At 49.8% G+C, this 15,855-nt stretch overlaps 1 protein-coding gene across 2 annotated transcripts; it reads left to right on the top strand.

Moving 5' to 3' along the window:
• The first annotated feature begins 331 nt into the window (after window positions 1-331).
• On the top strand, window positions 332-8,301 carry BAK1 (BCL2 antagonist/killer 1). 2 transcript variants are annotated; one of them, XM_023512924.1, is made up of 6 exons: window positions 332-580; window positions 3,163-3,264; window positions 4,768-4,903; window positions 5,252-5,395; window positions 6,720-6,900; window positions 7,028-8,301. In XM_023512924.1, the coding sequence occupies exons 2-6, from the start codon at window positions 3,195-3,197 to the stop codon at window positions 7,130-7,132; spliced, it is 636 nt and encodes a 211-aa protein (XP_023368692.1). In that variant the 5' UTR covers window positions 332-580; window positions 3,163-3,194; the 3' UTR covers window positions 7,133-8,301. The 2 variants fall into 2 exon arrangements, with proteins under 2 accessions (XP_023368692.1, XP_012660140.1); XM_012804686.2 differs by having other exon boundaries at window positions 395-580; window positions 4,744-4,903.
• Window positions 8,302-15,855: the final 7,554 nt, after the last annotated feature.

Here is a 15,855-nt window from a genome sequence, read left to right as displayed (position 1 = left end):
TTCATCTGGAAAATGAGCATAGGTAACAGCCACTACTTCCAAGAGCTGTTTAGAAGATCTAGTTAGACAATGATCGCTAAAATGTAAGACAAGCACTGGTGCTGGAAAAACTTTGTTACCCTGGGGGTTTTTATTGGTATTGATTGATGGAAAGGAGAACAGAACAAAGACATGGGAATCAGGGATGGGAAAAGCTTTTGGCAGCACAGAACTGCTTTGCCTGGCTGGGATGTGGGGCGGGAGACGGGGGGAGGGGGCGGGAGCTCCCTGAGCCTGGCCTGCCCAGACCGCTCCTCCAGGCTGCCGGCCTGTGCATCCGCATCCGGCGGCCTCAGAGCAACTTCCTCTAGAGGGAGCTGATTGGAGCTGGGTGCAGCTGGCACCTCTATGATCACCGGAGCCTCGCGGGTCCCTCCGGCTGTGTTGGGACCAGCAGAGGCTATATTCAGATACCAGGAATGCACTGACGTCCATTCCTAGAAGCTGGCTAGCATCCTGGCCCTAGGGGCAGACACAGCCCCTCGGGATCTCCGGCATTGGCCCTGCTGAGCCATCCCGGGTTGGACCAGGATCCCAGCAGGTAAGCTGGGAGGGTCCTGTCCATCCTCCCAGATCTCAGAAGCTCCAGCCCCAGAATGGTGCAGGGAGCCTGCCGGGAGCCGGTGGGGAGGGGGAAACAGCAAGGCTTGCCTGGGCAGGTCCGCTATCTCCTCTGGGGGCTTGATCATGCCATGGCTCTCTCTGGCTGCCCCTCAGACAGCTTCTCTTATTCTGTCCTCAGACACCAGAGAATCATGAGAACTGGGTCCTTTAGCAGTCTGGGGAATGGGAGTGGAGGTCAGAGCCAAGGTCAAGTGCAAGCACGGAACTTTTATAGCTCTTCCTGCTGCCCCAGGATCCTTAGACTGGGTCTAGGGCCCAGCCAGGCATGTCTCCCTGGGGAACACCTGTGCTAGGCCCAGTGAGACTAGGAGGAAGGATGGAGTGAATTCTCTTTACCGGAAGTTAGGCTACTTGGATGGGGGTAGGCCCAGGTCGGCTTAGGCCGCTGGGGGCTGTTCCGAGACTCCACCTGCTCCCTTGGGGAGCCCGGGGCAGTGGTAGAGGGAGTTGGAGATGCGTTAGCATCCTCTGGCCCTGCTGTCCGGGGAGGGGGGTGCTGGAGGCTGGAAGAGAAGGAAGGGCATCTTAATCAGGAAGGAGCTGCCGGAGTGGGGATGTGCCAGGCCAGGTCTACTTTAGCAAGGCCTGGCTCCTTGTTAAAGGAAGAGGAAGGTCTGTCTTTGCCCTGTCCGTGTTGGAAGGGGTGAAGAGCTGAGTGCACAGGTGACCCAGCCCTTTCCTACCTGTTCTCAGAGAGCTCTTGGGGCCCTTTTGAAAATAGTCCCAGGCCTAAGTGGAAGGAGCACGGGCAAGGGTACCCAGGCCCTGGTGAGGCCTAGAGTGGGGCTGCACCCTCCCCAGGGATAGGAGGTGTGCTTCCCACTAGGGTGGTGGAGGCAGATTTTGGGAAAACGGGGCTCTGGAAGGTGAGCAAACTGAAAGTGAAACAGCTTACATCCAGGAAATACTCCCTCTGTCAAAGAGTCACAGCAAATTGGGGCTGCTGCTGGGACTAGGCAAAGGAAAACTGGGGCTGGGATAAGAGAGCAAGTGTGTGATGGGGTGTATGAGCTGTGAGGCAGGTTGGAGGGGTGGTGAGACAAAGGGCCTGACTCGTGAAGGCACCTTTAGTTCACTGCCAGGCAGAAGTGGGATGGGCACAGACAGAAGGCAAACAGGGAAAGTTGCCCCCCAAAACTACACCCTCTCAGGTGTACACACTGGAAAATAAATTTTAAATGACTATTATGTGGGCTCCCAGACAATCTTTTTTCTTGAGATAGAGTTTCATTTTGTCACCGTCGGTAGAGTGCTATGGTGTCACAGCTCATAGCAACCTCCAACTCTTGGGCTGAAGCGATTCTCTTGCCTCAGCCTCCAGAGTAGCTGGGACTATAGGCAGCCACCACAATACCCAGCTATTTTTAGAGATGAGGTCTTTCTCAGGGTTAGGGTGGTCTTGAACCTGTGAGCTCAGGGCAGTCTACCCACCTGGGCCTCCCAGAGTGTTAGGATTATAGGGATGAGCCACCGTACCCGGCCAGACAATCTTCTTATATCCACGATTCAGACAAACGACTTTCCCTGACTGGCTATGTGGCCTCAGGCACTACCCTATTTGTGCCTCTATTTTCCCACCTCTAAAATGGGTTTGATGCCTGGTTAGGAGGCTGAGGCTGGTGGATTGCCTGAGCTTAGGAGTTTGAGATCAGCCCGAGCAAGAGTGAGACCCCATCTCTACTAAAAATAGAAAATCTAGCCAGCTGTTGTGGTGGATACCTGTAGTCCCAGCTACTTGGGAGGCTGAAGCAAGAGGATCACTTGAGCCCAAGAGTCTGAGGTTGTTGTGAGCTATGACACCAGGGCACTCTACCCAGGGCAACAAAGTGAGACTTTGTCTAAATAAATAAATGGATTTGGTGTGATGCTTACCTTCCTGGGTTAATTTGAGTGTTCAATGTTCATCACCTGGAGACTACTCAAAAGTGGTAGGAATAAACCACAGGCTCTTAGTAAATGTTTGTGGCTAATAAGCCTGAGTTGGAAAACAGGTGTGTTCTGGCCAGCCAAGGGGAAGTAGGACCTTCATGGGTCATTGGAGGTGACAAGCTTGTGGTAAGTATTTGCTGGGTGGGGTGTAGGAGGCCCCATGAGCAGCTGAAAAACCGCTTAGTCTCTGAAACAAGCCTCACTTGCTCAGGAGTAAGGAGTAACACAAAATGGGACTTGAGAGCCACCAGGGCCCTGCTGCAGCCACACCCTGCTAGAGTCTCTGGCTGCATTGAGGACACAAGGTACAGATGTCTCAGTACATCAGTGCCTCACCTTTCTCGTCCCGTCTCCCTTGAAGAGTTGCCAGTGAAATGCTCAGTAAGTTCTGCTTCCTTCCAGCAGACTCCCCAGGCCCTAAGGTGGTGGAATAAGAAAAAATGTCCCAGAGGACTGTATGTAGGGTCTTTCTGGGAGTAGGGGGCCCCGCCATCCTGTGTGGCCATGGCAACTTGTCAGGGATCTCCACAGAGGAGTCCCACCTCTGCTTTTTCTCACCTCTCCCCATAGGCTGACGCTGCCATCCACTGAGATCTGAAAAAATGGCATCCGGGCAAGGCCCAGGTCCTCCTGGGCAGGAGTGTGGAGAGTCCACCCAGCCTTCCATATCTGGTAAAGGTCTTCTTGCCCCCTTACCCATCCTATAACCTGGAGGGCTATTTGTGGAGAAAGCAGAAGTGGAGAGGGCCAAGCAGGATTTAGGGGCAGGCTCTCCTGCCTCAGTTTGTCTACCTTGGATAAAGCAGAAAAATATATTTCTGGTCAAGGTTAAGCCAGGAGAGCAGGGTAGAGTCTGGGCTGGGGAGAGTCCTTATAGAGGTTGGCAGGGGGACCAGGAGTGTGAAGGTGGGCACAGTGCCATCCCAAGACAGAGGGGCGGGGTCAGAGGTGAGGGACGAGGTTAGGAAAGTGGGTGTGTCTGTCATATCCTCGCAGGGGGAGAAATAAGGAAGTAAACTGGTTTATCACTCAGGTCTGCTAAACAGGGAACAGGATTGTTGCAACTTGGGGAGGAAGTAAGATGGCTGCCCTTCTTCCCTTCTCCAAGGAATAGCCAGGGAAGCTGGTGCTCTCAGCCTACTATAGGGTGTTCCCTAGACTTGGGGTTTAGATCTCAGGTTTGTTACTTTCTCCCTGGGGGACTTTTTTGGGACCCGAGGCTACAATTTCTTTTCTTTCTTTCTTTTTATTTTTGTGAGATAGTCTCACTCTGTTGCCCTAGATCGGCGGTTCTCAACCTGTGGGTCACAACCCACAGGAATTGTATTAAAGGGCTGCAGCATTAGGAAGGTTGAGAACCACTGTCCTAGATAGAGGACTATGGCATTATAGCTCACAGCAACCTCAGGCTCTTGGGCTCAAGTGATCTTGCCTCAGCCACCCAAGTAGCTGGGACTATAGGCGCCTGCCACAATAGCCAGCTAGATTTTCTATTTTTAGTAGAGATGGGGTCTCACTCTTGCTCAGGCTGGTCTCAAACTCTTGAGCTCAAGAGATCCACCCACCTTGGCCTCCCAGAGTGCTAGGGTTATAAGCATGAGTCACTGTACCTGGCCCTGAGGCTATAATTTCAAAATTTGTTCCCATATTCTCTAAACTCTAACGGTCAGGTAAGGGTTGTATACCTTATACACACTAAAATAGACTTAGGAACCCAAATGCCTGGGACTATATCCTGGCTTGTGCATATTACTTAGATGGGCAGATGGGCGCCTATAGTCCCAGCTACTTGGGAGGCTGAGGCAAGAGGATTGCTTTGGCCCCAAGAGTCTGACGTTGCTGTGATCTATGATGCCACAGCACTCTACCCAGGGCAACAGAGTGAGACTCTGTCTAAAAAAAAAAAAAAAAGCCAAAGTTTCCCTTACTGGGGGCCACGCACTTCACAGCACTGCTGTGAGGACTGAGTGCAAAGTGCCAGGAGAACACTTCACACAGAGTAAGGACTAGCTGTCAACTAAGGGGCTGAGTAGGGACATTTCTGTCCATGAGCAAGGACAAATGTGGCCTTGAGGCAGAACAAGCCACTTATGAAGGGATAGGCTGCCAGGGTCCAGCCTTCCCTCCCTGACTCCCAGCTTTGATCCTCAGAGGAGCAGGTGGCCCGGGACTCAGAGGAGCAGGTAGCCCGGGACACAGAGGAAGTCTTCCGCAGCTACGTTTTTTACCGCCATCAGCAGGAGCAGGAGGCTGAGGGGGCAGCTGCCCCTGCTGACCCAGAGATGGTCACCTTGCCTCTAGAACCCAGCAGGTAAGCTATAGCTCGTGGGCCCACGGGGACATCTTCAGGGAGACAGAGGCTCACATAGGGTCTCTGTAGGTCCTGGGAGCTGGGGAGGGCTCTGGGGTCTTTTCCTTTTCTCACTATTGCTCCTTTTTCATCTTGGGCCACTACACCTATCCAGGACACTGTACTCTTTTTAGCACATGCTGCTTCTTGTTCCGGAGCCCAGCCCTCATGTCTGAGCACTCTGTTGGGAATGTCAAGGAGGGGTTCACAAGGCCAGGAGCAGCTCAGGTAGAACCCCTCTGCTGTGAGTCAGGGTCCAGCCCTAGCTGTCCAGCCTTCTGCTCACCCACCTGCCTTCCACTCCTACAGCACTATGGGGCAGGTGGGTCGGCAGCTTGCCATCATCGGGGATGACATCAACCGGCGCTATGACTCAGAGTTCCAGACCATGCTGCAGCACTTGCAGCCCACAGCAGAGAACGCCTATGAGTATTTCATCAAGATCGCCTCAAGGTACCCTGGCTATCTACCTAATGGGTTCTAGTCACTCTGGTGTCTGCTATTAACTCACATGTGGTCTCAGGCTCCTATCTTTCTCTCTTAGGATTCCAGACTCCTCATCTTTTGTGCATAAGTTCACAGTTCTTTTGGCCTCTGACTCTGAGGACTTGGCTCATTAGATTACGACTTTAGACAGGCCCAGCAATGGGAATATCCCCCAGCGCCTTACCCCAGCTAAAGCACAGCTGTCCACTGTGGATCTGATTTGGAACTACTTATGACACCAAAGATAGTAAGGTTGCCAACCTCTGCCAGGTCCTGGAAATGGCTTTCAGTTCCTATAATCAAGTATCCAAAAGGCAATCTGGTGTATTGGTTAAAGACGTCAAATATTTGAGTTCAAATCCCAGCTTTCCCACTTACTACCTTTCTAAAACTTCCTAGCCTTAGTGTTCTTGTCTGTAAAATAGGGAAAATATGCTTAGGACAGTCAGTGTCCACACTTAGAAAGTGTCAGTTGTGGCTCGGCGCCTATAGCTCACCCGGCTAAGGCGCCAGCCACGTACACCTAAGGTGGCAGGTTCGAATCCCCAGCCCGGACCCGCCAAATAACAATGACGGCTGCAACCAAAAAATAGCTGGGCGTTGTGGCGGGTGCCTGTGGTCCCAGCTACTTGGGAGGCGGAGGCAGGAGACTCGCTTGAGCCCAGGAGTTGGAGGTTGCTGTGAGCTGTAATGCCACGGCACTCTGCCCAGGGGGACAGCTTGAGGCTCTGTCTCAAAAAAAAAAAAAAAAAAAAGAAAGTGTCAGTTGTTATTACTGCCAAAGTTAGAGAGGTTGGTGCCAGGGTAGATTTGAAGCTGGAGGTAAAGGTAGAATTAGGTAATAGATTTAGAATTAGTGCGCAGAGCTGAAATGTCTACTCTCTGTCCTTAGAGGCAAGTCACCAAGTTAATTCTAGGACCTACCCTAATCTCCTCTTCTGTCCTTTTCTCTCTGCTGTCCCTCGGGCTACCAGGCCAGCAGCAACACCCACAGGTAATCTCCCTGCTGCCTCTGCCCACTTGTTCTGCCCTCTGCCCTCTCTGTGCCCCGTGGTGTCTGCAGCCTCAGAGGCCATACCCTAGCAATAGTAGCCAGCTCTGATGACCTGAGCTTTCTCCTTTCACAGAGACTGGGTTTTTCCCAAATCAAGGCCAGGCTGGGGAGATCAGAGGCTGGGGCCTTGATGCACAGCTAAGCCATCTAACTTTCCACTGGGAGAGGGGTAGGGGAGGCAGGACTCAGGGTCTTCTGGGAGCTCTCCACTAACAGTATCAGATGCTCTGCCTGCAGCCTGTTTGAGAGTGGCATCAACTGGGGCCGTGTGGTGGCTCTCCTGGGTTTCGGCTACCGCCTGGCCATCCATGTTTACCAGCGCGGCCTGACTGGCTTCCTGGGCCAGGTGACTCGCTTCGTGGTCGACTTCATGCTGCATCACTGCATTGCCCGGTGGATCGCGCAGAGGGGCGGCTGGGTGAGTATCCAAGGATAGTGACGTCCTCCCTGCTGCTGGGCCATTGCCCATCTCCCACCCCACCCTGCCCCTGGGGTGTCTGTGTATTCTGACAACCTCTCTATGACCACCTCATTTCTCCTGACAGGTGGCGGCCCTGGACTTGGGCAACGGCCCCATCCGTAATGTACTGATGGTTCTGGCTGTGGTTCTGTTGGGCCAGTTTGTGGTACGAAGATTCTTCAAGTCATGACTCCTGAGGGGGCCCTTTGGGGTCCCAGCTGAGACCCCTGCTTGGACTTCCCCCTTCCCTGCAGGGGTCCCCCCTCAAGAATACAGAAGCTTTAGCAAATGGACACTCTAGCTTCGGAGGGCCCCTGCCCAGGGGTCAGTCAGGCTGCAGAGGTGCCCCAACATTGCATGGTGCTAAGGGGCCCCCTTCTCTAGGCCCTATCCTGTCAGAGAGGAGCTGTAGCCTCCCTCAACTCTCTGGGACTCCCTTAGCCCTGACTGATGGACACTGGGGAGATCATAATAACTTGGGGGGTAGAGACTAGGAGCCACTGCTTCCCAAGAAGTTTTTTAATGGTTTTAGCTTTTTATAATACCCTTGGGAGAGCCCCTCCTCTTCATTCCCACCACTCTGCCCAAGGCCAGGACATCTCGGGTATGGGGGCCTAAAAACTGGGACTGTGGCCTTTGGCCCTGGCCCTCCCTGAGTATCATGTCTCCCAGAAGCAGGACTGAGATTACCTGTGCAGGGGCTGTGGGGGAGGGAGTATCCTGCTCAGTACTCTGGGTTCCCACTCCCTCACCCCATATTGCTTTTATAGTTGAACACTCAGGGATTGTGTGGATGGGCCTAGGATGTATGGGGGTGGGGGTGCAGACCAGCGCTATCTGAACTTACCTATCAGAGCAGGAGCCTCCAAGCCTGCCTCCTCTCTCCTTCCTTTCCCCTTTATTACAGTGAAGACCCTTGCCCCCAACCCCAGAGGCCTTGGGTGAGGACATGCTAAGGCCCCTCCTTGCCCAGACTATAGGGCTTAGGACTTGGTTATTAGGGAGCTCACCCTGGGAGGTTCTGAGTGGGAGAAGGGCTATCAACACCTCATGCCCCAGGCACAGTGTAATCCAGGGATATGGATGTCGGAAACTGAATACTTGAACTCTAACCCACTCCTGCACCCACCCCTCCCGCGTGCTCTTCACCTGCCTAGATCCCTCCTCAGGGTGAGGGTGAGAGTGGCTTCTCTATCTTTCACAGCCTAGGGGGTTAGCAATAAGGGGAGAGATGAAGAGATTAATAAGGAGAGATTTGATTAAGCCAAATGCAGGGAGGGGACGCAGATGGAGCCCGCTGGCCACCCCCCCCCCAACATCCTCTGAGTGTGTTTGGAAATAAAATGTGCGATCCCCTCACCCACCTAGTAATTATTTTATTCTCTGCTACCTGTCCTTCCATCAGGCTGGACTGTGGGGACCTGGGTGTGCCTAGCAGATACCCAGCTTATTACTGAACAAAATCTCACACTGGATCTCCAGAATCCTGTAGGGGACTGAGTGTGGCCCTCCAGGCCCCAGCAGGCTGGAAGGCTGTGGTCCGTCTCCACCAACCCTCCTGTCCCTTTGTCATGTACTTTTCTCATCTTTTGGGTTCCAGGCAGTTTCTCACTCCCTTAGGAAGTCAGGACCCCTGAACTACAGGGCTGGTGGAATAGCTACATATGTTTGAGGACCCCCAAAGGCCTGGACTGAATTCCTCTCCTTCCCTGAGGCCAGCACCCACGCTGGGCCAAAAGGCCCTTCTCCCCCCACATTCAGCTTTGCCTGGAACATGATGTACCCACAGCCAGCACACACAGAGAGTTTTATGCTGTATGGGAGTCCCTATGGGGATGCAGCCAGGGGTGATAAAAATAACAAGCATGGGGGCGTTTCAATGTTCCAAAATCCAAGAAGTCTTTCCAGTCCTGGGCACCCTGGTCGGTGTTTCTGACATCCTTCCAAAATGGTCAGATGCAAGTCCAAGAGACTCTAGCTTCACTTTCACTCTCCTGGGGTGGGCTTCTGAAGCCCCTTGCCCCTCCACCTGGTCCTCAAAATCTAGTACAGAAGCAATCACAGGGAGAAGGCAGTGATGCCTGGAAGGTGGTTGCTACTATACACCACGCAATGTACAGGAAGAACTCAGACAACATTTATAGAACACATGTTTCAGGTCTTTTTATTATTATTATTATTTATTTATTGAGACAGCACCTCAAGTTGTGGCCCTGGGTAGAGTGCTTTGGCATCACAGCTCATAGCAACCGCCAACTCCCCGGCTCAAGCGATTCTCCTGTCTCCCTCCGCCTCCCAAGTTGCTGGGACTAGGCTCTAGCTATAATGCCTGGCTTTTTTTTTTGACCAGGGGCTAGGTTTGAACCCGCCACGTACGGTATATGGGGCCGGCGCCCTATGGTTCAGGTTTTATGCTGAGAGTTTATCTTTCATGTCTTAACAATACATGGTGACTGGTATGGGGGATAGTGCTCAAGCTTCCACTTTACAGGTAAGGAAACAGGTGCCTTCCCAGAGTCACCCAGGGAGCTATGACTTGACAGCAAGAGACTGGCTCAGGGTTTCACGTGGAGGTCAGAGGGAAATGTGGGGCTGTCGGTCTCGCGAGCACAGGCCAGTAATAGGTTTGAGGGGAACAGAGGATACAGGGTTACCTCTCCCCACAGCTAAAGAGGGAGGTGGGAGGACTGCCCGAGTCCAAGATGGCCGCCACGACAACGTGCACGCAAGCGTGCCCTTTTGTGGGCGGGGCCTCGGGCGCAACACCTTCTCCCATCACCCTCCCGCCTCCCTCTGGGTTTTGAAGCTAACCGCCTGGGGTGTGTCCCAGAAAGCACATAATTCCATGGCTAGAAGAAAAGCAAGTGGGCAGTGGCAGGAGCTGTGACCTTCTCTATCCCGCTAAGGAGTTGGAACGCTGTCCTGAAAGGCATGGCAAGCCCCAAAAGGTTTTCTCCTGTTTCTAGCCTGGCCCCCTCCATGCCTCCTATTCTGCTGCCAGGGTGAGTAAAGGCTCTAAAATCAAGTGGGTTCTGGAATTAAGACGGACAAAATAAGCCAGGGGCTGTGGGGATAAGGGGGGACTGGATGTGGCTCGGGCCTGCAATCCTAGCATTATGGGAGGCCAAGGTGGAAGGACCCTTGAGCTCAGGAGTTCTAGACCAGCCTCTGGTCTCGAGCTAGAGCAAGGTCCATCTCTACTAAAAATGGCAAAATTAGCCACCTGGTGGCGCACACCTGTATTCCCAGCTACTTGGGAGTCTGAGGTAAGAGGATCACTTGAACCCAGGAGTTTCAGGTTGCTGTTAGCTAGGCTGATGCCACAGCCTCTGTCTCAAAAAGAAAAAAAAAAAATTATAAACGTCAGAATTCCTTCTACCGCTTCCCAACTGAAGTGTTTCAGTCCGGATCTGACATTACAGGATCTGCCTCTCTTCAATAATGCCTCCTTCTTCCACCCCCATCTTGTTTCTTTGTTTCAGTGGACTACTCTATCCCTTAACTTCCAATGTTAATTCCCTCTAGGTCAGTCTCCCTCCTCTTACCTCCAGGGTACCTTGGGATGCTACCAACTTACTGTCCATTTAATGGCCATGTTCAGTTAAAAAGAGCATTTTGCTTTGTTAAATAAAAATTATGGAAGGCTAATAATGTTTTGGACTAAGTGTCTAGACTAGCAGCAGACTCAGATAAAAATCAAGATGGATTCACCCAGGCCAAAGTTTATTTATCCCCAAAGCTAAACTAAGTTGTTCTCTGATTTGTTTGTTTGTTCTGAGACATTCTCACTCCGTTGCCCAGGCTTTTCTGCCATAGCTTCAGACTAGCTCACAGTAAAATGTCAAACTCCTAGGTCCAAGTGATCCTCCTGCCTCAGCCTTCCAAGTAGCTGGGACAATAGGTGCCCACCACAATGCAGGGCTAATTATTTTATTTTTAGTCAAGTCAGGGTCTTGCTTTTGCTCAGGCTGGTCTGAACTCCTGAGCTCAAGGGATCCGCTGGCCTTGGCTTCCCATAGTGAGTACTAGGATTACAGGCATGAGCCATCTCATTGGCCCAGCAAAAGTGCCTTTGAAAAGTAACTCATACATTCTTTGTTCTTTGTTTCTGCTTTCTTCAGCCCTTCTCTGTCCAGAAGACAACCTCTTCTGCTCTGCTCATTGTAACACTATTCTTTATTTTCTTAATTTTATTTTTTAATTTTCTAGTGACCTTATCTTGCCACATTTCCCAGGCTGGCCTTGAACTTACTTTGGACTCAAGGGATCCTCCCACTTCAACCTCCCTTGTACTGTCGTGAGGTATCACCATGCCCAGACTTGAACACTTAATCTCTTTTGTGGAATGAAGTGTTATCTGTTTCTAGAATTGCAAATAAGGCAACTGAGATCTTTAAACTAGAGGGTTTGTACCTTGGCTGTGACTCACACCTATGATCCTAGCACTCTGGGAAACAGAGGTCCTAGGATCCCTTGACTCAGGAGTTCAAGACCAGCCTGAGCAAGAGATGAGATCCCATCTCTACTAAAAACAGAAAAACTAGCCAGGTATTGTGGTGGGGGCCTGTAGTCCCAGCTCCTCAAGAGGCTGAGGCAGGAGAATTGCTAGAACTTAGGAGTTTGAGGTTGCTGTAATTTAGGCTGAAACCATGACACTCTAGCCTGGGGCAACAGAGTGAGACTCTGTCTCAAAAAAATAAAAATAAACTAATTTTGCTGGGCACAGTGGCTCATGCCTATAATCCTAACACTCTTGGAAGCCAAAGTGGGTGGATTGCTTGAGCTCAGGAGTTTGAGACCAGCCTGAGCAAGAGCTGAGACCCTGTCTCTACTAAAAATAGAAAAACTAGCCATGAGTTGTTTTGTGGCAGGCACCTGTGGTCCCAACTACTTGGGAGGCTGAGGCAAGAGAATCGCTGGAACCTGGAACCCAGGAATTTGAGGTTGCTCTGAGCAATGGTGCATGGCACTCTATCAGGGCAACAGAGAGAGGTCTCAAAAAAAAAAAAATAAAACAACAACAGCAACAAAACTAAATAAATAAACTAAGTTTGTAATTTTGTCCTTTGACATACTTTAAATTTTGAGGCCTTTATGGGAATCCAAAGTCTGCCTCTTAAATAGTTTTTTGGCCAGTCCCTCTAAATATGAAACCAAATGAGAATTCTTGCTTGTTTTCATTCATTCAACAAACACTTGCTGAGTGCTGTGAAGCCTCTCTATAAACCCAAACAAAAGGAGGGTCTTGGGATTTAGCTCTAGTTTTTTTTGTTTGTTTGTTTGTTTTGAGACAGAGTCTCACTATGTCACTCTCGGAAGAGTGCCATGGCATCACAACTCACAGCAACCTCAAACTCTTGAGCTTAAGCGATTCCCTTGCCTCAGCCTCCCTAGCTGGGACTACAGGCGCCTGCCATGATGCCAGGCTATTTTTTTGTTGCAGTTGTCATTGTTTAGTAGGCACAGGCTGGGTTCAAACCCGCCAGCCTGGGTGTATGTGGCTGGCGCCCTACCCATTGAGCTATGGGTGCCTCCCTAGCTATAGTTTTTATACTTGTCTTGTGTATAGGATATGATTTGAGGGCAGGAACTCTGAATGTGTCTGTTGTATTTTGTTTTTCATTGCTGTTAAACAATGGGCCCTCATTATAATCTTCAAAAATATTTTAATATAAAGAAAATAGGCCAGGTGTGACAGCTCATGTCTGTAATCATAGCATTTTGGAAAGCTAAGGAGGCCAGGAGTTCAAGATGAGCCTGGGCAACATAGTGAGATCCCTTTTTACAAAAAATTAAAAAAATAGGTAGGTGTGGTGTTGTGCACCTGTGTCTCAGGTACTTGGGAGGCTAAAGTGGGAGAATCACTTGAGTCTAGGTTTGAGGTTGCAGTGAGCTATGATTGTGGCACTGTACTCTAGGTGGCAGAGTGAGACCCTATCTCTAAAAATAATAACATTTTTAAAAAAGAAAGAAAATATGGTGATGCCTGTAGCTCAGTGGGTAGGGCGCCAGCCACATACACCGGAGTTGGCAGGTTCAAACCAAGCCTGGGCCTGCTAAACAACGACAACTGCAATAACAACAAAAAAATATATCTGGGTGTTGTGGCAGGTACCTGTAGTCCCAGCTACTTGGGAGGCTGAGGCAAGAGAATCACTTAAGTCCAAGAGTCTGAGGTTGCTGTGAGCTGTGATGCTCAGCACTCTACCCAGGGCAGAGTCTCAAAAAAGAAAGAAAGAAAGAAAATAGCTGGGACTAACTGAGTTTTTATTTCATGCTTGGTACTGCACTATACCCTTTACATATTTTATTTAACTTAATTTTACAAGTTTATGAACTCTGGCTCGGCGCCTGTGGCTCAAGCGGCTAAGGCGCCCGCCACATACACCTAAGGTGGCGGGTTCGAATCCCCAGCCCGGGCCCGCCAAACAACAATGATGGCTGCAACTAAAAAATGGCCGGGCGTTGTGGCGGGTGCCTGTGGTCCCAGCTACTTGGAGGCTAAGGTAAAAGAATCGCTTAAGCCCAGGAGTTTGAGGTTGCTGTGAGCTGTGATGCCATGGCACTCTACCCAGGGGGATAGCTTGGGCTCCGTCTCAAAAAAAAAAAAGTTTATGAACTCTGTCTATTTAGCAGATCAAGAAATTGAGGTTTGCAGAGGCTAAGTAATATTCCCAGAGTGTAAGTGATGAGCCAGTATTTTAACTAAATCTGTTTTGTTCTACAGCATGTGATTTTTCTTTTCTTTTCTTTCCTTTTTTTTTTTTTTAATAAGACAGACTCTCAAGCTGTCACCCTGGGTAAAGTGCCATGGCATCATAGCTCACAGCAGCCTCCAACTTTTGGGCTCAAGCGATCTTCTTGCTTCAGTTTTTTTCTATTTTTAGTAGGAACTGGGTCTCGCTTTTTTGCTCAGGTTGGTCTCAAACCTGTGAGCTCACCTGCCTTGGCTTCCCAGAGTGCTAGGATTACAGGCATGAGCCACTGTGCCTGGCTAGAGTCTGTGACTTTTCTGAAGCCTATGATCTTTATGGTATGTTATTCTGCTTTATTATAACTGGGAAACATATTGGGGAAAATATAAGAAAAAAACTAAAAATCACCATAATTCACTTTTCTCAGTATTTTGTGTAGTCCTTTTTCAATCCTTTTTTAATATATGTGTGTGTGTATGTATATATACATATATACACATACATACATTGTATGATTGACATATGTATACACACATTACATTATTGATATATATATCATACAATAACCATGTATCAGTTACTTATTGCTGTGTAACAAAACTATAATAAAAGGTAGCGACTTAAAACAACCATTCATTAGGCTTGGCTCCTGTGGCTCAGGTGGCTAAGGCACCAGCCACATACATCAGAACTGGCGGGCTCGAATTCAGCCCGGGCCTGCCAAACGACAATGAAAAGTGGAACCAAAAAAAAATAGCTGTGCATTGTGGCCAGTGCCTGTGGTCCCAGCTACTTGGAGGCTAAGGTAAAAGAATCGCTTAAGCCCAGGAGTTTGAGGTTGCTGTGAGCTGTGATGCCATGGCACCCTACCCGGGGGGACAACTTGAGGTGCTGTCTCAAAGAAGAAAAAAAAAACAAACATTCATTAGTCCTCACAGTCATGGGTTCATCTGGGCAATTCTTCTGATCTGAGCCAGGCATGGTTGTAACAGAAGTAAAGTTTTTAACGCCCCCATACCCTTTGGGGGAATTAAAACCTGCATGCTTGCCCACAGCCAGTAATCTAGGGGGTAGAAAAATGATTTTTGCTGTTTGTTTTCTAGTATTTTATCTTATTTTATTTATTTTTTAATTTTTTTTTGAGACAGAGTCTTACTACATCACCCTGAGTAGAGTGCTGCGGCATCAAGCTCACAGCAACCTCCAACTCCTGGGCTTAGGCGATTCTCTTGCCTCAGCCTCCCAAGTAGCTGGGGCTGCAGATGCCTGCCACAATGCCCAGCTATTTTTTTGTTGTTGTAGTTGTCGTTGTTTAGCAGGTCTGGGTCAGGTTTGAACCTGCCAGCCTGGGTGGATGTGGCTGGCGCCATAACCACTGTGCTAGGGGCACCAAACCTATTTATTGTTTTTTAAATTGAAACAGAGATGGGTAGCGTCTGTGGCTTAGTGAGTAGGGCACTGGCCCCATATACCGAGGGTGGCAGGTTCAAACCCAGTCCTGGCCAAACTGTAACAAAATATAGCCGGGCATTGTGGCGGGTGCCTGTAGTCCCAGCTACTCAGAGGCTGAGGCAAGAGACTCACTTAAGCCCAGGAGTAGGAGGTTACTGTGAGCTGTGTGATGCCATGGCACTCTACCGAGGACAATAAAGTGAGACTCTGTCTCTACAAAATAAATAAATAAATAAATCGAGGCAGAGTCTCATTTGTCACCCTCGGTAGAATGCCTTGGCGTCATAGCTCACAGCAACCTCAAACTCTTGGGCTCAAGTGATTCTCTTGCCTCAGCTTCCTAAGTAGCTAGGACTACAGGCTCCTGCCACAATGCCTGGCTAATTTTTTTTTATTTTTAGTTGCTTAGACTGGTCTCAAGTTACTGAGCTCTAGAGATCCTTCCATCTTTGCCTCCCAGAGTGCTAGGATTACAAGTGTGAGCCATTGTGCATAGCCATAAATGTATTAGTTTTGTTTAAACTAAATGTACATTTAGAAGGGCAATTATCAGACTTTTCTGTAGTGGTAGTGCAAATCGACAAGAAAAATAGGAGCAAAAAGTACTTTAGGGTGGCGCCTGTGGCTCAAAGGGGTAGGGTGCTGGCCCCATATACAGGAGGTGGCGGGTTCAAACCCAAGTCCCCAGAAAAAAAAAAAAGAAAGAAAGTACTGGCTCGGTGCCTGTGGCTCAAGCAGCTAAGGCGCCAGCCACATACACCCAAGG

The sequence above is a fragment of the Otolemur garnettii genome, unplaced genomic scaffold, assembly GCF_000181295.1.
Source record: "Otolemur garnettii isolate 467f Iridium unplaced genomic scaffold, OtoGar3 scaffold00031, whole genome shotgun sequence".
Lineage (NCBI taxonomy): Eukaryota > Metazoa > Chordata > Mammalia > Primates > Galagidae > Otolemur > Otolemur garnettii.
The sequence above is the reverse complement of the archived record's forward strand: the minus strand, read 5'-3'. Positions and strand labels throughout refer to the sequence as shown.

What these genes read in the sequence shown, in the direction of transcription:
- BAK1 (XM_012804686.2), top strand. Translation starts at nt 3,195, where the DNA reads ATGGCATCCGGGCAAGGCCCAGGTCCTCCTGGGCAGGAGTGTGGAGAG. An exon ending in TTGCCTCTAGAACCCAGCAG is followed by an intron (nt 4,904 to 5,251) that starts GTAAGCTATAGC and finishes CCACTCCTACAG; the next exon opens with CACTATGGGGCAGGTGGGTC. An exon ending in TCGCGCAGAGGGGCGGCTGG is followed by an intron (nt 6,901 to 7,027) that starts GTGAGTATCCAA and finishes TTCTCCTGACAG; the next exon opens with GTGGCGGCCCTGGACTTGGG.